The 20,890-nt window shown below is 27.7% G+C and overlaps 3 protein-coding genes across 3 annotated transcripts in view; 1 reads left to right on the plus strand and 2 right to left on the minus strand.

The window, feature by feature from the left end:
- The window catches only part of gogo (thrombospondin-1 like protein golden goal), a 71,365-nt gene that overhangs the window by 16,434 nt on the left and 34,041 nt on the right, over positions 1 to 20,890 (minus strand). Inside the window, exon 4 of the mRNA XM_075306620.1 lies at positions 16,137 to 16,361. Coding sequence (XP_075162735.1) covers positions 16,137 to 16,361 — 225 coding nt within the window. The remainder of the gene's footprint in view (positions 1 to 16,136; positions 16,362 to 20,890) is intronic.
- LOC142233262 (uncharacterized) lies at positions 7,572 to 8,100 on the plus strand. The gene is made up of 2 exons (XM_075304114.1): positions 7,572 to 7,752; positions 7,812 to 8,100. Exons 1-2 carry the CDS (start codon positions 7,634 to 7,636, stop codon positions 8,098 to 8,100), a joined length of 408 nt encoding a protein of 135 aa, XP_075160229.1. The 5' UTR covers positions 7,572 to 7,633.
- On the minus strand, positions 16,522 to 18,540 carry LOC142236230 (uncharacterized). Its single transcript, XM_075307492.1, has one exon. The coding sequence runs from the start codon at positions 18,439 to 18,441 to the stop codon at positions 16,594 to 16,596; it is 1,848 nt and encodes a 615-aa protein (XP_075163607.1). The 5' UTR covers positions 18,442 to 18,540; the 3' UTR covers positions 16,522 to 16,593.

Raw genomic sequence — 20,890 nt, forward strand, 5'->3', positions numbered from 1 at the left:
TTGAATGCAAATAAGTGTTGGCGAGGGCGGGGGGGTCATCAATTTAAGACCAACACAATTGACTTGATACTCTATCCAGGAAAAAAAAGGAAAATGAACAACACTTCCTATCTAAAGGGAAATAATATTGAGAACTACCCAAAAAAAAACGAAGGAGATGAAGGTTATTTATAAACTTTCAACATGAATCTCTCTTCAAAAGGCTGTGCTGGTGAGACCATAAGGTGTTATGGTATGGCCAGAAGTCAAGTTGATTGTAAAAATTATTCTTTGGCTTCTTAGTTTAGATTTTTCTATTGAATTTTCTTCTATTTGTTGTCTGTCTGTATGCCCTTTTTCCAATCATTTAGATTGTTTCTTCGTTTATTGGATTACAATATGAAAAGATCAATATAGAAATTTCCATAAAATAGAAAACAAAATTAAGTAAAAAGCAAACAATTGAATGAAACACAATAAGAGCTTAATACCCAGAGGTCAGTAGGGATATTGAAAGAAGTTTTTTTTTTGAGTAATGGAATTTTACGAAAACGAAATTTTCTTTTGATACCAAAAAAAAGTATTTAAATGCAAATAAAAATTAATCGGCTTTAGAAAATTTTATCAAAATTTTGTCAAACAGAAAATTTTGTCAACATTTTATTTCTATAGAAAATTTTGTTAAAGTTAGCATAATAATACCAATTCCTTAAACTTCATGTCCAATTAGCTAGCATTTAAAATTGCAACTAATGTAACAAAATTTTATATCTATAGAAAATTTTTTCAAAATTTTATATCTATAGAAATTTTTTTCAAAATTTTATTTCTATAGACAATTTTTTCAAAATTTTATTTCTATAGACAATTTTGTCATAATTTTATTTCTATAGAAATTTTGTCAAAATTTTATTTCTATAGAAAATTTTGTCAAAATTTTATTTCCATATAATATTTTGTCAAAATGTTATCTCTATAGAAAATTTTCTCTCAATGTAGACAATATTGTCAAAATGTTATTTCTATAAAAAATTTTGTCAAAATTTTATTTCTATAGAAAATTTTGTCAAAATTTTATTTCTATACAAAGTTATGTCAAAAATTTATTTCTATAAAAAAATTTTGCCAAAAATAAAAATACAAATATTTTCAAATTTTTTATTTCTATAAAAATTTTGTCAAAATTGTATTTCTATAGAACATTTTTGCAAAATGTTAGTTCTGTTGAAAATTTTGTCAAAAGTTTATTTTTCTACAAAAAATGTTGACAAAGTTTTATTTCTATAAAAAATTTTGTCAAAATTTTAGTTGTGTAGAAAACTTTGTCAAAATTTTATTTCAAAAAAATTTTTGTCAAAAATTTATTTCTATAGGAAATTTTGTCAAAATTTTATTTCTATAGAAAGTTATGTCGAAAATTTATTTCTAAAAAATTTTTGACAAAAATATTGTAATGTTGTTTTTTTTTGTCAAAATTTATATTTCTATAAAAATTTTGTTAAAATTGTATTTCTATAGAAAATTTTTGCAAAATGTTAGTTCTGTTGAAAATTTTGTCAAAAGTTTATTTTTCTAGAAAAAATGTTGTCAAAGTTTTCTTTCTATGGAAAATTTTATCAAAATTTTCTTTCTATGGAAAATTTTCTCAAAATTTTATTTCTATAGAAAATGTTCTCAAAATTTTAGTTCTGTTGAAAATTTTGTAAAAAGTTTATTTTTCTAGAAAAAATGTTGCCAAAGTTTTATTTCTATAAAAAATTTTGTCAAAATTTTAGTTGTGTAAAAAAACTTTGTCAAAATTTTATTTCTATAGAAAATTTTGTCAAAATTTTATTTCTATACAAAGTTATGTCAAAAATTTATTTCTATAAAAACTTTAGCCAAAAATAAAAATAAAAATTTTTTTCAAATTTTTTATTTCTATAAAAATTTTGTCAAGATTGTATTCCTATAGAAAATTTTTGCAAAATGTTAGTTCTGTTGAAAATTTTGTCAAAAGTTTATTTTTCTACAAAAAATGTTGACAAAGTTTTATTTCTATAAAAAATTTTGTCAAAATTTTATTTCTAGGAAAATTTTCTCAAAATGTTATTTCTATAGAAAATTTTCTCAAAATTTTAGTTCTGTTGAAAATTTTGTTAAAAGTTTATTTTTCTAGAAAAAATTTTGCCAAAGTTTTATTTCTATAAAAAATTTTGTCAAAATTTTAGTTGTGTAGAAAACTTTGTCAAAATTTTATTTCAAAAAAATTTTTGTCAAAATTTTATTTCTATAGGAAATTTTGTCAAAATTTTATTTCTATAGAAATTTTTGTCAAAATTTTATTTCTATAGAAAGTTATGTCGAAAATTTATTTCTATAAAAATTTTTGACAAAAATACAAAATACATTTTTTTTTTCAAAAGTTTTATTTCTATAAAAATTTTGTCAAAATTGTATTTCTATAGAAAATTTTTGTAAAATGTTAGTTCTGTTGAAAATTTTGTCAAAAGTTTATTTTTCTAGAAAAAATGTTGTCAAAGTGTTCTTTCTATGGAAAATTTTATCAAAATTTTCTTTCTATGGAAAATTTTCCCAAAATTTTATTTCTATAGAAAATTTTCTCAAAATTTTAGTTCTGTTGAAAATTTTGTAAAAAGTTTATTTTTCTAGAAAAAATGTTGCCAAAGTTTTATTTCTATAAAAAATTTTGTCAAAATTTTAGTTGTGTAAAAAAACTTTGTCAAAATTTTATTTCTATAGAAAATTTGGTCAACATTTTATTTCTATAGAAAGTTATGCCAAAAATTTATTTCTATAAAAAATTTAGCCAAAAATAAAAATACAATTTTTTTTCAAATTTGTTATTTCTATAAAAATTTTGTCAAAATTGTATTTCTGTAGAAAATTTTTGCAAAATGTTAGTTCTGTTGAAAATTTTGTCAAAAGTTTATTTTTCTATGTTATACAAACTTTTGTCAAAATTTTAGTTGTGTAGAAAATTTGGTCAACATTTTATTTCTATAAAATTTTTCTCAACATTTTATTTTTATAGACAATTTGTCAAAATGTTATTTCTATAGAAAATTTTCTTTCTATAGAAATAAAATACGATTTTGACATAATTTTTATAGAAATCAAATTTTTAAAAAAATTTGTATTTGGTATTTTTGGCAAAATTTTTTTTAGAAATAAAATTTTGACAAAATTTTATTTCTAAAAAAAATAAATTTTTGAATAATTTTATTTCTACACAAAAATTGGTCAAAATTTGATTTCTATAGAAAAGTTTCTTAAAAATTTTATTTCAATAGAAAATTTTCTCAAAATTTTATTTCAATAGAAATTTTGGCAAAATTTTAGTTCTATAGAAAATGTTATCAAATTTTCAGTTCTGTAGAAAATTTTGTAAAAATTTTAATTCTATAAAAATTATGTCAAATTTGTATTTCTATAGAAAATTTTTGCAAAATTTTATTTCTTTCGAAAACTTTTGCAAAATTTTATCTCTATAGAAAATTTTTGCAATTTTTTTTTTCTATAGAAAATTTTGTCAAAATTTTATTTCTATATCGAATTTTTGAATAATTTTATTTCTATAAAAAAAATTGTCAAAATTTGATTTCTATAGAAAAGTTTGTTAAAATTTTATTTCAATAGAAAATTTTCTCAAAATTTTATTTATATAGAAATGTTGACAAAATTTTAGTTCTATAGAAAATCTTATCAAATTTTCAGTTCTGCAGAAAATTTTGTAAAAATTTTATTTCTACAAAAAATTTTGTCAAAATTTTAATTCTATAAAAAATTTTTGTCAAAATTTTATTTCTGTAGAAAATGTTGTCAAAAGTTTATTTCTATAGAATATTTTGTCAAAATTTAACTATTATAAAATATTGTGCCAAATGTTTAGTTTTATAGAATATTTTGTCGAAATTTAATTTCTATAGAAAATTTTGTTAGAATGTATAACAAGTTGATATAGTGAATCTTAAAATTACATCGCATTTCATTTTCTATGCAAAAAACTCGATATTTTATTCAGAATAAAGTTTCAATTTTTTGTTTGACCATCATTTTTTTTCGAAACTTTAATTTTTCCAATTCTTTGCTATGGTTAAGATCCATTTTTGGTCTGGTTGTTCTCTTCTCTCCCTCTCTCGCTCTCCACCTACTTCAATTTATTATATAGATTTCTATTAAATTCCATACATTCACATTTGCTCAATGGGATTTGCTGTCTTTTTTTCTTTCACTATTGAAAGAAATACCCAACATTCCATATCCTCAACAATACACAATCAGAGAAATGTGTAGACTCTCTTCCACACACACATGTGGATATGTGTGGGCAAACCTATCTCTACCTATTAAGCTCATTCATCCTGTTAACTGTAGTCAGCCCCATTGTCAAAGTTCTTTGTTATGTTGTATGTTTTTGTTGTTGCTGTTGTTGGCCACTCTCTGGGGATCAATAGTTTATGTTGGTTTGCTGGTTGAATGGTTTGGTTGTTGGTTTTTGTTGTTGTTGTCTATGTGCTTCTGTTGCCGGAGATTATTAACACTTTAACTGAAAGGGCAACGGGTGGGATATTTTTTATGTAAAATATTACAAAAAAAAACGATATTTGTTTGAAATAAAGCAGAAATTACACAGTGAAAGTGAATTTTATATTTAAACAAATGAATAGGAGGAGCAATATTTTAATTTTAAATAATATTGATGAATATTTTTCTACTTTAAGGTACAAAACAAAAATAATTATCTATTCCGAATAAGCAAAAGATACAAAAAATACAGTTCCTGGAGTATTGGGTCTTTATAGCAATGGTTAACGGCAGATCAGTGCAGCTGTATGAGGGACTAGGACCACTGAACTGTTAAAAGAACATGATGATCAATAGGCTAATACAATTTCTGATGGTGCATAGACGTGCTCATGGCCTAAAGAAGACGTATAATGCGATTGTTGTTTTGTAGACAAAATTCGCCCAAAACAATTTTTTTCATTGAGTTTTGGTTGAAAAAAAAAAAGCCAAAATGTTATTTCTATAGAAAATTTTGTCAAAATTTTTTTTCTAAAGAAATTTTTTTCTTAAATTTTATTTCTATAGAAAAATTTTGCCGAAATTTTATTCCTATAGTAATTTTTTGAAAAATTTTATATCTTTAGAAAATGTTGTCAAAATTTATTTCTATAGAAATTTTTTTCACAATTTTATTTCTATAGAAAATTTTGTCAAAATTTTAGTTCTACAGAAGATTTTTTTAAAATTTTATTTCTATAGAAAATTTCAACAAAATTTTATTTCTATAGAAAATTGCAACAGAATTGTATTTTTATAGAAAATTTTGTCAAAACTTTATTTCGCTACAAAATTTTGTCAAAATTGTAAAATTTTCTACACATTGTAGTTTTATAGAAAATGTTGTCAAAATTGTATTCCAATAGAACTTTTTTGCAAAAATTCCGAAACGAGCGCCTATCCAACCATCTTGTAGTCTATAGGGCTTTGCCCACATAAATTTGACAAATATTCTTTTCCTCTGTTGGTTAAGCTACACTTGTAGTTTATTCAATGCATGGTTTTAATTTTTGCAAAATTTTATTTCTATAGAAGATTTTTTGCAAAATTTTATTTCTATAAAAATTTTTTTGCAAAATTTTATTTCTATAGAAAATTGTTGCAAAATTTCTATTCAAAATTTTGTCAAAATTTTATATCTATAGAAAATTTTGTTAAAATTGTATTTCTATAGAAACTTTTGTCAACATTTTAATTCTATAGAAAATTTGGTCACACTTGTATTTCTATAAAAATTGTTTAGAAATTTTGTCACATTTTCATTTCTATTTTTTTTAATTTTGTTTCTATAGAAAATTTTGTCAAAATTCTTTTTGTGTAGAAAATTTTGTCAAAATTTTATTTTTTTATTTCTATAGAAAATTTTGTAAAAATTTTTATTTCTATAGAAGATCTTGTCAACATTTTATGTCTATAGAAAATTTTGTCAAAATTTTATTTCTATATCGAATTTTTGAATAATTTTCTTTCTATAAAAAAAATTGTCAAAATTTGATTTCTATAGAAAAGTTTGTTAAAATTTTATTTCAATAGAAAATTTGCTCAAAATTTTATTTATATAGAAATGTTGACAAAATTTTAGTTCTATAGTATTAAAAATTCCGAAACGAAATTTTTGCAAAACTTCTATTCAAAATTTTGTCAAAATTTTATATCTATAAAAATTTTTGTTAAAATTTTATTTCTATAGAAACTTTTGTCAATTTATTTTTATAGAAAATTTGGTCAAACTTGTATTTCTATAAAAATTGTTTAGAAATTTTGTCATATTTTTATACCCTCCATCATAGGATGGGGGTATATTAACTTTGTCATTCCGTTTGTAACACATCGAAATATTGCTCTAAGACCCCATAAAGTATATATATTCTGGGTCGTGGTGAAATTCTGAGTCGATCTAAGCATGTCCGTCCGTCCGTCCGTCCGTCTGTTGAAATCACGCTAACTTCCGAACGAAACAAGCTATCGACTTGAAACTTGGCAGAAGTAGTTGTTATCGATGTAGGTCGGATGGTATTGAAAATGGGCCAGATCGGTCCACTTTTACGTATAGCCCCCATATAAAGGGACCCTCAGATTTGGCTTGTGGAGCCTCTAACAGTAGCATATTTCATCCGATCCGGCTGAAATTTGGTACATGGTGTTGGTATATGGCCTCTAACAACCATACAAAAATTGGTCCATATCGGTCCATAATTATATATAGCCCCCATATAAACCAATCCCCAGATTTGGCTTGCGGAGCCTCAAAGAGAAGCAAATTTCATCCGATCCGGCTGAAATTTGGTACATGATGTTGGTATATGGTCTCTAACAACCATGCAAAAATTGGTCCACATCGGTCCATAATTATATATAGCCCCCATATAAACCGATCCCCAGATTTGGTTTGTGGAGCCTCTAAGAGAAGCATATTTCATCCGATCCGGCTGAAATTTGGTTCATGGTGTTGGTATATGGTCTCTAACAACCATGCAAAAATTGGTCCACATCGGTCCTTAATTATATATAGCCCCATATTAACCGATCCCCAGATTTGGCTTGTGGAGCCTCTAAGAGAAGCATATTTCATCCGATCCGGCTGAAATTTGGTACATGGTGTTGGTAGATGGTCTCTAACAATCATGCAAAAATTGGTCCACATCGGTCCATACTTATATATATATCCCATATAAACCGATCCCCAGATTTGGCTTGCGAAGCCTCAAAGAGAAGCCAATTGCATCCGATCCGGCTGAAATTTGGTACATGGTATTGGTATATGGTCTCTGACAACCATGCAAAAATTGGTCCATATCGGTCCTTAATTATATATAGCCCCCATATAAACCAATCCCCAGGGGCCAAATCACCGCATTCGTTATCGAGTTCTGTTTCGTATCGAGAAACATTTCGATCGCAGTAAATTTTTGGATCACCGCATTCGATCGTAATTTGTTTTGTCTACTACTTTTTTTTACATTTCTGTAAACATATGGTAATAAGAAAATGTAAACAAAAGGTGTTTTCTAAATAACTTTTTGTGATCAAAATATTTGTGATCTGAGAAGTTTTCATTGTTTTTGTGCGTTATATATAATAATATGTTATGAATCCAAGCGTATTTTTGTTTTCCTCATCTTCGGATTCAGAGGATGAGCACAAAGTGGCTTTAATAAGGAAAAATATTCGTGACAAAAGCAGTCCTTTAGCATTGTCTGAAGTAGAGTAAGTGATTCTATTTTGAAGTGAGTGCTTTTAACTAATTATGTTTTTAACATCCATAGATTTAAAAGACGATTTCGCCTTTCAAAAGATGCTTTTAAATATGTTCTAGAAAACATACATTTTTCTGGGCACATTTCGACGTCCGTACCACAAATTTTACAGCTTGCCGCCACGTTGAACCTTTTGGCCAGTGGCAGTTTCCAGCATAACGCCGGGAACGACTTCTTACTGGGGTTAGCACAAAGTACCATGTGCAAAGTGATAAAAAATGTCACTATCGAAATACAAAAGAAGTTGTGTCCCATAATGATACAATTCATATTGGAGGTATATATGTCACATCTTTAAAACAAAAATTACTTTCAGTGGTTGGTTGTGTAGACGGCACACACTTTGGCTTCCAAGCACCCACAGATGATGAATACATGTTTTTCAATAGAAAAGGATTTCATAGTGTAAATTCAATGATAGTAAGTTGTGTATATTACAAAAGCATTTATCTGTTAACAGTTTTGTAAAACATTTAGATTTGTGACCACAAGTACAAAGTACTGGCCATAAATTCAAAGTACGGTGGTGCTTCGCACGACAGTTTTGTGTGGAAGCACTCTGAAGAACGAAGTTTACTGGAGCAACTGTACACAGAGAACGGTTTAAACGTTTGGGTTCTTGGTAAATATTATATTATTGGGCTTATTGTAAATATTCACATATATTTATTATTAGGTGACTCTGGATATCCCACAGAGCCCTGGTGTGTAGTTCCATATGCTGTTGCTGCTGAAGGGTCTACAGAAGCCTATTTTAATGGAGTTCATGCAAAGGCTAGGTGTATTATAGAACGCACAATAGGAGTTTTAAAAGCTCGATGGAGAATCCTATGCAATGAGAGAAGAAGTCGATACACTCCCGAAAAAATGGCACTATTTGGAAATGTATGCGCTGCTTTGCACAATATATGTATAATGTTTAATGTGGCTATGTACACACATGTGCATTCTAGCGAGCCTTGCAGCCTTGAAGTATATACTGGCGGGGAAACCCGTTTGATAAAAATTGGTGAAAAAATAAGGGACCAAATAAAAATTTCTTTAAATAACATTTAAAAAATGGCTTTATTAAAAAAAAAAAAAAAACTTAGTAAACAAAAATACATTTTATGTATTGACAAGTACTACGTACTTTAATAAAAAAATGAAACGAAACAAAAACGAATTTCCATTCTTTGATAAAAACTATACGTATTAAAACTGTTCATCACATTTAAGTGGTTATGAGATCATGGAGGTAAATCGATCAGCCAGAGAATGACAATTTCATTCATTAAATTCAATAAAAAATGAAAGGATCTGAAAATAAAAAAAAGCTATAAAACGATATTGAGGCAAAAGTAATTCGAATACTAACCCGACCGCAATAAAAAGCAAATTTATTTAATTCTCCTCAAAGGGAATTTGATTTCAGCGCGTCAAGCTCCAATGTTTTTATTTGTAGGTCAATTCGTTTACAGGCTATGCTTCCGTCAAACTCCATTTGTTTCAATTTGAAGGCTTGTTCCTTAAGAGAGATCAATTTATCTAGCTTACGATTAGTTTCCTCTTTTATTTTAAGTGACCGCTCTTTAATGTCAATCAACTTGCTCAATTGGTCAATGTTTTCTTTAACAAGGTCTATCTTGGTATGTTTTTCATCAATCTTTTTTGTGGATATACGTCTTTTTGAAGTTGTGGGCAACTCAATTTCAATATCTCAAAATTCACTTTCCGATGTACCACTAATGCTTTTTTCGTTTGTGGGTATATTCTCATTTTCGGCACAAGTTCGATTGGTGGCACTTCCGAAACACTCGACATTTCTTAATCCAGCTACAGCCGCAGTTAGCCCAGCTGCTTCCACAATTTGCTCCTCTGCAACAGTAAGCATTATTTGATCATATGGGCCGCCACCAGTTTTTTTTTCGAGGCCTTGTTGTGCGAGAGTTTTTTTTTTGTATTATGCTTTTGATCGGCATACACCTTGCGCCAACTTGTCACATCTTTCACTGGAGGGCCCCAGGAATTTAGTTTGGTAGTCAACTCGCGCCATAAGTTGTGGCTCTTGACTTTAGCTTGAGCACAGTTTTTTAATTTATTCTTGGCTAGATCCGGGTGTTCCACCATAAATTGTGCCAGTACTTCTTTTTGTTTTGCGTTTACTTTGTTACAGTTTTTTTTTGAAGCGGCTGTTGAGCACTTTATTTTTTGATCCGTTTCCCTAAATGCATGTAATATTATATTTTATTAAATGTATTTTTGCCAAAATAAAATAATACTTACATTTTCACAAACTTCTCGTATCTTTTTGTTTACCTTTTTTCGCGCAAAAATACTACGTACGTTGATTTCGATAGCATGCTACCTATCGTGTTCAACTTCGAGTAGAAACAATTCGATAACGACTGCGGTGATCCGCGTAAACTACATTACGATAGCAAAGTACTCGATTTCGACTGCGGTGATTTGGCCCCAGATTTGGCTTGCGGAGCCTCAAAGAGAAGCAAATTTCATCCGATCCGGCTGAAATTTGGTACATGATGTTGGTATATGGTCTCTAACAACCATGCAAAAATTGGTCCACATCGGTCCATAATTATATATAGCCCCCATATAAACCGATCCCCAGATTTGGTTTGTGGAGCCTCTAAGAGAAGCATATTTCATCCGATCCGGCTGAAATTTGGTTCATGGTGTTGGTATATGGTCTCTAACAACCATGCAAAAATTGGTCCATATCGGTCCTTAATTATATATAGCCCCATATTAACCGATCCCCAGATTTGGCTTGTGGAGCCTCTAAGAGAAGCATATTTCATCCGATCCGGCTGAAATTTGGTACATGGTGTTGGTAGATGGTCTCTAACAATCATGCAAAAATTGGTCCACATCGGTCCATACTTATATATATATCCCATATAAACCGATCCCCAGATTTGGGTTGCGGAGCCTCTAAGAGAAGCAAATTTCATCCGATCCGGCTGAAATTTGGTACATGGTATTGGCAAAAATTGGTCCATATCGCTCCATAATTATATATAGCCCCCATATAAAACGTTCTCCAGATTTGACCTCCGGAGCCTCTTGGAGGAGCAAAATTCATCCGATCCGTTTCAAATTAGGAACGTGGTGTTAGTATATGGTCGCTAACAACCATACCAAAATTGGTCCAATCACACAAAAATTGGTCCATATCGGTTCATAATCATGGTTGCCACTAGAGCCAAAAATAATCTACCAAAATTTTATTTCTATAGAAAATTTTGTCAAAATTTTATTTCTAGAGAAAATTTTGTTAAAATTTTATTCGGTTCATAATAAAATTTTCATCATTGTCAAAATTTTATTTCTATAGAAAATTTTGTTCAAATTTTATTCGGTTCATAATCATGGTTGCCACTCGAGCCAAAAATAATCTACCAAGATTTTATTTCTATAGAAAATTTTGTCAATAGTTTATTTCTATAGAAAATTTTGTTAAAATTTTATTTCTGTAGACATTTTTGTCAAAATTTTCTTTCTATAGAAAATTTTGTGAAAATTTTTATTTCGGTAGAAAATTTTGTGAAAATTTTATTTCTATAGAAAATTTTGTTAAAATTTTATTTCTGTAGAAAATTTTGTCAAAATTTTATGTCTACTTAGGAGGTTTTAAGATACCTTGCCATCGGCGAGGCAAGGTATCGATTGTGGGTGGCAGTGTTTAGAAGAAGTTTCTACGCAATCCATGATGGAGGGTACATAAGCTTCGGCCTGGCCGAACTTACGGCCGTATATACTTGTTATTTCTATTTTTTTTTTAATTTTGTTTCTATAGAAAATTTTGTCAAAATTCTTTTTCTGTAGAAAATTTTGTCAAAATTTTATTTCTATAGAAAATTTTTGCAAAATTTCATTTCTTAGAAAGTTTTTGCAAAATTTCTATTCAAAATTTTGTCAAAATTTTATATCTATAGAAAATTGTGTTAACATTTTATTTCTATAGAAACTTTTGTCATTTTTTTTTTATAGAAAATTTGGTCAAACTTGTATTTCTATAAAAATTGTTTAGAAATTTTGTCACATTTTTATTTTAATACTATGGAAAATTTTGTCAAAATTCTTTTTCTCTACAAAATGTTGTCAAAATTTTATTTCTATAGAAATTTTTTGCAAAATTTTATTTCTGTGGAAAGTTTTTGCAAAACTTCTATTCAAAATTTTGTCAAAATTTTATATCTATAGAAAATTTTGTTAAAATTTTATTTCTATAGAAACTTTGTCAAATTTTGGTCAAACTTGTATTTCTATAAAAATTGTTTAGAAATTTTATCACATTTTTATTTTTATTTTTTTTTTAATTTTATTACTATGGAAAATTTTGTCAAAATTCTTTTTCTCTACAAAATTTTGTCAAAATTTTATTTCTATAGAAAATTGTTGCAAAATTTTATTTTTATAGAAAATTTTTGCAAAATTTCTATTCAAAATTTTGTCACAATTTGGTCAAACTTGTATTTCTATAAAAATTGTTTAGGAATTTTGTCACATTTTTATTTCTATTTTTTTTAATTTTGTTTCTATAGAAAATTTTGTCAAAATTCTTTTTCTGTAGTAAATTTTGTCAAAATTTTATTTCTATAGAAAATTTTTGTAAATTTTTTTTCTATAGAAAGTTTTTGCAAAATTTCTATTCAAAATTTTGTCAAAATTTTATATTTATAGAAAATTTTGTTAAAATTGTATTTCTATAGAAACTTTTGTCAAAATTTTATTTCTATAGAAAATTTGGTAAAACTTGTATTTCTATAAACATTGTTTAGAAGTCTTGTTACATTTTTATTTTTATTTCTACTTTTTTTTTTTAATTTTATTACTATGGAAAATTTTGTCAAAATTCTTTTTCTCTACAAAATTTTGTCAAAATTTTATTTCTATAGAAAATTTTTGCAAAATTTTATTTCTGTAGAAAGTTTTTGCAAAACTTCTATTCAAAATGTTGTCAATATTTTATATCTATAGAAAATTTTGTTAAAATTTTATTTCTATAGAAACTTTGTCAAATTTTAGTCAAACTTGTATTTCTATAAAAATTGTTTAGAAATTTTGTCACATTTTTATATCTATTTTTTTTTAATTTTATTACTATGGAAAATTTTGTCAAAATTCTTTTTCTCTACAAAATTTTGTCAAAATTTTATTTCTATAGAAAATTGTTGCAAGACTTTATTTTTATAGAAAATTTTTGCAAAATTTCTATTCAAAATTTTGTCACAATTTGGTCAAACTTGTATTTATATAAAAATTGTTTAGAAATTTTGTCACATTTTTATACCCTTCACCACTACTGTGGTACAGGGTATAATAAGTTTGTGCATTTGTATGTAACGCCAAGAAGGAAAGGTCTGAGACCCATCGTTTAGTATACCGATCGTCTTAGAATTAAATTCTGAGTCGATTTAGCGATGTCCGTCTGTCTGTCTGTCCGTCTGTCTGTCTGTCTGTTGATGTATTTTTGTGTGCAAAGTACAGCTCGCAGTTTTAGTCCGATTGTCCTAAAATTTGGTATGGGGTCCTGTTTCGGCTAAAAGACGATCCCTATTGATTTTGGAAAAAATCGGTTCAGATTTAGATATAGCTGCCATATATATTTTTCACCGATCTGGTCATAATTGGCGTGTATATCAACCGATCTTCCTCAAATTCCGTACATCTCAATATTTTATGAGTCTCGAAAAACTTGCAATATATCATCCAAATCGGTTCAGATGTAGATATAGCTCCCATATATAGCTTTCGCCCGATTTACACTCCTTTGTCCACAGAGGCCAATTTTTTGCTCCGATTTAGTTGAAATTTTGCACAGGGAGTAGAATTAGCATTATAGCTATCCGTGTCAAATTTGGTGGAAATCGGTTCAGATTTAGATATAGCTCCCATATATAGCTTTCGCCCGATTTACTCTCCTTTGTCCACAGAGGCCAATTTTTTGCTCCGATTTAGTTGAAATTTTGCACAGGGAGTAGAATTAGCATTACAGCTATGCGTGTCAAATTTGGTGGAAATCGGTTCAGATTTAGATATAGCTCCCATATATAGCTTTCGCCCGATTTACACTCATATGACCACAGAGGCTAATTTTTTTCTCCGATTTAGTTGAAATTTTGCACAGGGAGTAGAATTAGCATTGTTGCTATGCGTGCCAAATTTGGTTGGAATCGGTTCAGATTTAGATATAGCTCCCATATATATGTTTTTCTGATTTCGACAAAAATGGTCAAAATACCAACATTTTCCTTGTAAAATTGAAAAAATGACCCTAATTTCCTTAAACTTCTAATACATATATATCGAGCGATAATTCATAAATAAACTTTTGCGAAATTTCCTTAAAATTGCTTCAGATTTATATGTTTCCCATATTTTTTTACTAACATTGTGTTCCACCCTAGTGCATTAGCCGACTTAAATTTTAAGTCTATAGATTTTGTAGAGTCTATCAAATTCTGTCCAGATCGAGTGATTTTTAAATGTATGTATTTGGGACAAACCTTTATATATAGCACCCAACACATTTGACAGATGTGATATGGTATCGTAAATTTAGATCAACAAAGTGGTGCAGGGTATAATATAGTCGGCCCCGCCCGACTTTAGACTTTCCTTACTTGTTTTGTTTAATTTTATTTCTATAGAAAATTTTGTCAAAATTCTTTTTCTATACAAAGTTTTATCAAAATTTTATTTCTATAGAAAATTTTTTGCAAAATTTTATTTCTATAGAAAGTTTTTGCAAAACTTCTATTCAAAATGTTGTCAAAATTTTATATCTATAGAAAGTTTTTAAATTTTTTTTTTAAATTTTATTTCTATAGAAACTTTTGTCAAAATTTTATTTTTATAAAAAATTAATAGTAATTTCTATTGAAAACTTTTGCAAAATTTTACTTCTATAGAACATTTTTGCAAATTTTATTTCTAAAGAAAATTTTTGAAAATTTTATTTCTATAGAAAATTTCAGCAAAATTTTATTTCTAAAGAAAATTTTGGCAAATTTTATTTCTAAAGAAAATTTTTGCAAATTTTATTTCTAAAGAAGTTTTTTTTTTTTCAAATTTTATTTCTATAGAAAATTTTTGCAAAATTTTTGCACTATAGAAAATTTTGTCAACATTTTATTTCTATAGAAAATGTTGTCAAGATTTTATCTCTATAAAAAACTTTTTGCAATATTTGACTTCTATAGAAAATTTTTATAAAATTTTAATACTGTAGAAATTTTTGTCAAAATTGTATTTCTATAGAAAATTTTGTCAACATTTTATTTCTATAGTAAATTTTGTTAAAATTTGATTCCTATAGAAAATTCTGTAAAAATTATATTTCTATAGAAAATTTTGCTAAAGTTTTATTTCTATACAATTTTTTTTTCAAAATTGTATTTCTATAGAACATTTTTGCAAAATTTTATTTCTATGGAATATTTTAATTAAATATTATTTATATTTAATAAAGATGTTAATTTAAATAAAATTAACATCTTTGTTAATGTACAGATATTACTTAAAAATATAATACGTCTTTGTGTACTAATTCAGTGTGGGTGTGTGTAAGTATGCTCAGTAAATTTTGCTTATTGCTTACAAACCCATGAACTCACCCACACACATTTACATTTGCTCTTAGCATTTTGGAATATGGTGTAAGATTGAGCATTTAGTCTTTCTCTTGATTAAACTTGGTGTTGTAAGTAGTACATTACCCCTACCACGTTTATGATATACACGAACAAACTCTTTCACTTTATAATCAGTGCTTTTGAAACTATTTCCAATTGTAACAAAACTGAGATACCACAAAAACTTCTCATGTCTTCATATGGGGATTTTGAAAAACGAGATATGGAAAAAAAATTAAACACGACATCCCATTTGCCATAATTGCTATTGGGTATTTGTTTGTCACAGAAAAACAAAAAGAATGAGAAAAACAAAAAGAATGGGAAACGCCAATTTAAAGGATTCATTTGGAATGCAATTCATTTAGCATAAAAGACAAAATTGCATTCAATTGTAGTAGCGCTCTATGTTTGAGGCCGTCAACATTTTAATTGCTCTGTTACTCTCAAACTATGCTTTAATACAATGGGAACTAAAGATTGTAACTCTCAAACTATTCAAACTATTGATTGTTACTCTCACACTATGAATTGTAATCAGAATGAAAAAAAGTAGTTTGATTGATTTTTTAATAAAAACCTAAATTTTTGATTTTTCCAATTTCATTTTTCTTTTTGTTTTAAATAATTCTTAATTCATTCTTTTACGGATATTTACCGAAATATTGGAAATACATGTTTCTTAATTTCTTACCTGTAACAACCAAAACGATCTTCCTGGACAACTTTGAGTTGCCCCAGCAATTATTCGCTTTGGTTTAGAGGACCCTAAGTGGACAATACATCCACAACGACAACCAGGACCAATTTCCTGTGAGACATCTGTGCGATTTTTATTCGGTGAACCACTTGTTTCGTATATACAATCCCAAGTATCACCAATTGATTGGCCGCATTTCTCAGTCTGTACCGAAGGACCCTGAAAATGAAGATGAAACAAAGCTTGAATAGGAAATTTTTCTAATGTTTTTTTATATATAAATGCCCAAACAGGAACACTATTGAATTATATGGTTTTTTTTGCGTAATTTTAAATAATTTTATTACGTATATCCCCAGGTATTAAAAACGCTTTTCAATTGTATAGGTAAGAGGCTTGTTTATTTAAAAAAGTAAAAAAAAAGCCAATACTGACAACTGACATTAAAATTTTAGTAAAACAAATTTATCGAAAAGGCCTCATCATCGGTTTGAGGCAAACTCTTTTGCCGTGACATACGAGAAATACGTGAACCACGCGATATAGCATCGGCCGTTGTTGCACCACCACCACCACCAATTGTCGCCCTGTCTCCTGCAGGTGAATTTGAATCTCGATCCATGGATAATTCCCCAGAGGTGGCAATCGATGGGGCACGTTGTAGCATAGATTTCCGTTGGCCTTGACCTTGTGTTGCCGTTGGGGCTTCATCATATTCACTGGTACTGCCCTCTTCACCCATATCCTCAGGTTCAGCAGCTGCATCTTGGGCGGCCATATCCATTTCATCATGCGAATCGGAAACATATAAAGTGGAACCCATTTGTACATCGATAATGGACCCGGCTTCACTTAGACGATCTTTGGGTATTATTTTACCCTCCTCTTTTTTCGACTGATAGGCCGAGGCTAGAATTTCAGCTGAGACCAATTTATGGACATCACGTTTGAATATTTCCATTAGAGTGGATGTGGAGCGGGTCATAAAACCCATACGTCCAGGACGATAGATGGACGATTTCGATGCACTAGGCGAGGCCACAGAGATGCTGTCGGCAATGTCTTCAGTTTGGCTAGTGACAATTTCCAATAGCTCCTTTAATAGATCTTTCCGCTGGAGTTTCCTTAAGGCTATGGCATCTGATGGAGTCTCTCCTTCGGGGCCCTGAGATCTTTGAGAATCTGGGTGTTTAGTCTCCTCAATGGCATTAATGGCCACCTGGACGGTGGTCCTAATCTGTTGCAGGACACCCTTTAATCGCAGAATTTCCAGCTCATTTTGCTCATGCTGATTGAGAAGGCGATTTTTTTCCATTTTCAAACTCTCAACACGTTGACTCAAAATTGCCAGCTTTTTGGCCATATCGTTTAGGGTGAAACGTTCACAGACATCACGTTTGGCTAGGTTCTCATAGAGCCCCCTGTACTTGATGAGCTCCACATGTTTGGCCTTTAGGCGCTCATAGTTATCGGTAAGTTTCTCGATGATTTTGATTTTATTTTGGGAACTGCGTATAAGCTCCTCTTTCACTTGATCCATGGTGGCAAATTGTTCGGCCATTTCTTGGCGTTTAGCCAAGTTCTCCTTGTGCTCCTCTTGCATACGGATTTGTGATAAGACCAACGAATCAATTTCTTTTTGCAAAGCAATATTTTCGCGTATCAGACGCCGTGTATAGCCAGCATTACGTATTTCACTGGATCGTGTGAAGTCTTCAGAGACTTGAAGGAGTTTGGCTTCAACCTCCTTTTTCAGGGCATCCTTTTCCACCACAGCCTTTTGTTCCATATTGTAGATGAGTTCCTGATGCAATCGTTCCTTTTCTTTGGCCTCTGCCTCTTGGTCATCGAATTTGGCCATTAGAACATCTCTTTGGATACGAAATTCATCCAAGGAATTCAGTTTACCATTGAGCAGCTTAATCTCTGAAGTCAATTGGTCATGCATGGCTTTATATTTTCCTTCCAACTCTCTTATCTGTTCGGCAGCTTCCGCCTTCTCTTTATTTCGCACCTTCGTTATTTCCACCAAACGTTCTTCCAATTCGGTTATGGTATCAGTGCGTTCAGCCAATGCCTTCTCCAAATGGGCTGCAATGTCTGTACGTTCTTCGGTTATGGTTTTCAATTGGTCCTTGAGATTGACATTATTTTCATCCAATGTCACCAAATGACTTCGCAGACGTGCTAATTTTTGATTTAAATCCGTTATGGTCAGCTCATAAAAAGTTCTATCCACTTGGGTTAATTTATTGGGATCATCTTTGGGTTTCTTTTCTTTTTTGGCTTTTTTACCCATTTTGCGGTTATTCACAAAATGTTTACGAAATGACGAAGGAAAATCTAAAACACTTTTGGTTTGAAAATCAATTTTTTTTTATATTGATTTAACAAATACTTCCGGTTGTCAATGACTACAGCTGTTGTCAAAACAGTGTTGCTAACACAATGAGTATTGCTAACACAAGGCTTAACAGTGTTGCCACAGTTGGCAGCATTCTACCAAAAATAGTAAAAATTTTGAAAATTTTTCTATAGAAATAAAAACTTAGAAAAATTTGCTATAGAAATAAAATTTTGAGAAAATTTTTTAAAGAAATAAAATTATGTAAAAAAAATTTCTATAGAAATAAAAGATTGAAAAAATCTTCTATAGAAATAAAATTTTGTTGAAATTTTCTATAGAAATAAAATTTTGTTGAAATTTTCTATAGAATAAAATTTTGACAAATTAATCTAGAGAAATAAAATTGTGACAAATTATACGAGAGATATAAAATTTTGACAAAATTTTCTATAGAAATGAAATTTTGACAAATTAATTTAGAGAAATAAAATTTTGTTGACATTTTCTATAAAAATAAAAATTTCACAACATTTTCTATAGAAATAAAATATTGACAAAATTTATTATGAAAATAAAATTTGGATAACATTTTCTATAGAAATAAAAATTTAGAAAAATTTTCTATAGAAATAAAATTTTCAGAAAATTTTCTATAGAAATAAAAATTTGAGAAAATATTCTAGAGAAATAATATTTTGACAAATTATTTTAGAGATATAAAATGTTGACAAAATTTATTATATTTTATATTCTGTAGAAATAAAATTTCGAAAAAATTCTATAGAAATAACATTTTGACAAAATTGTCTACAGAAATAAAATTTTGACTAAATGTTCTATAGAAATACAATTTTTACAAAATTTTCTATAGAAATAAAATTTTGACAAAAAATTTTTATTGCAATAAAATGTTGAGGAAATTTTCCATAGAAATAAAATTTTGGAAAAATTTTCTATAGAAATTAAATTTTGACAAATTTTTCTATAGAATAAAATTTTGACAAAATTTATTATCAAAATAAAATTTGGACAAAATTTTCTATGGAAATAAAAATTTGAGAAAATATTCTAGAGAAATAAAATTTTGACAAATTATTTTAGAGATATAAAATTTTGGCAAAATTATTTTATATTCTGTAGAAAATAAATTTCGAAAAAATTTCTATAGAAATAACATTTTGACAAAATTGTCTACAGAAATAAAATTTTGACTAAATGTTCTATAGAAATACAATTTTGACAAAATTTATTATGAAAATAAAATTTGGACAAAATCTTCTATAGAAATAAAAATTTAGAAAACCTTTCTATAGAAATAAAAATTTGAGAAAATATTCTAGAGAAATAAAATTTTGACAAATTATTTTAGAGATATAAAATTTTGACAAAATTTATTATATTTTATATTCTGTAGAAATAAAATTTCGAAAAAAATTTCTATAGAAATAAAATTTTGACAAAATTGTCTACAGAAGTAAAATTGTGACTAAATGTTCTATAGAAATAAAATTTTTACAAAATGTTCTATAGAAATAAAATTTAGACAAAATTTTTTTATTGAAATAAAATGTTTGAAGAAATTTTCCATAGAAATAAAATTTTGGAAAAATATTCTATAGAAATTAAATTTTGATAAAAAATTTTTATTGAAATAAAATGTTGAGGAAATTTCCCATAGAAATAAAATTTTGGAAAAATTTTCTATAGAAATTAAATTTTGACAAATTTTTCTATAGAAATAAAATTTTGACACAATTTTCTATAGAAATAAAATTTTGACAAATTATTTTAGAGATATAAAATTTTGGCAAAATTATTTTATATTCTGTAGAAATAAAATTTCGAAAAAAATTCTATAGAAATAACATTTTGACAAAATTGTCTACAGAAGTAAAATTGTGACTAAATGTTCTATAGAAATAAAATTTTTACAAAATGTTCTATAGAAATAAAATTTAGACAAAATTTTTTTATTGAAATACAATTTTGAGGAAATTTTCCATAGAAATAAAATTTTGGAAAAATTTTCTATAGAAATTAAATTTTGACAACATTTTCTATAGAAATAAAATTTTGACAACATTTTCTAAAGAAATAAAATTTTGACAAAATTTATTACGAAAATAAAACTTGGACAAAATTTGCTATAGAAATAAAAATTTAGAAAAAAATTCTATAGAAATAAAAATTTGAGAAAATATTCTAGAGAAATAAAATTTTGACAAATTATTTTAGAGATATAAAATTTTGACAAAATTTATTATATTTTATATTCTGTAGAAATAAAATTTCGAAAAAAATTCTATAGAAGTAAAATTTTTGAAAAATTTTCTATAGAAATTAAATTTTGACAAAATTTTCTATAGAAATAAAATGTTGACAACATTTTCTAAAGAAATAA

Source organism: Haematobia irritans, chromosome 4 (assembly GCF_050003625.1).
Source record: "Haematobia irritans isolate KBUSLIRL chromosome 4, ASM5000362v1, whole genome shotgun sequence".
NCBI classification, from domain to species: domain Eukaryota; kingdom Metazoa; phylum Arthropoda; class Insecta; order Diptera; family Muscidae; genus Haematobia; species Haematobia irritans.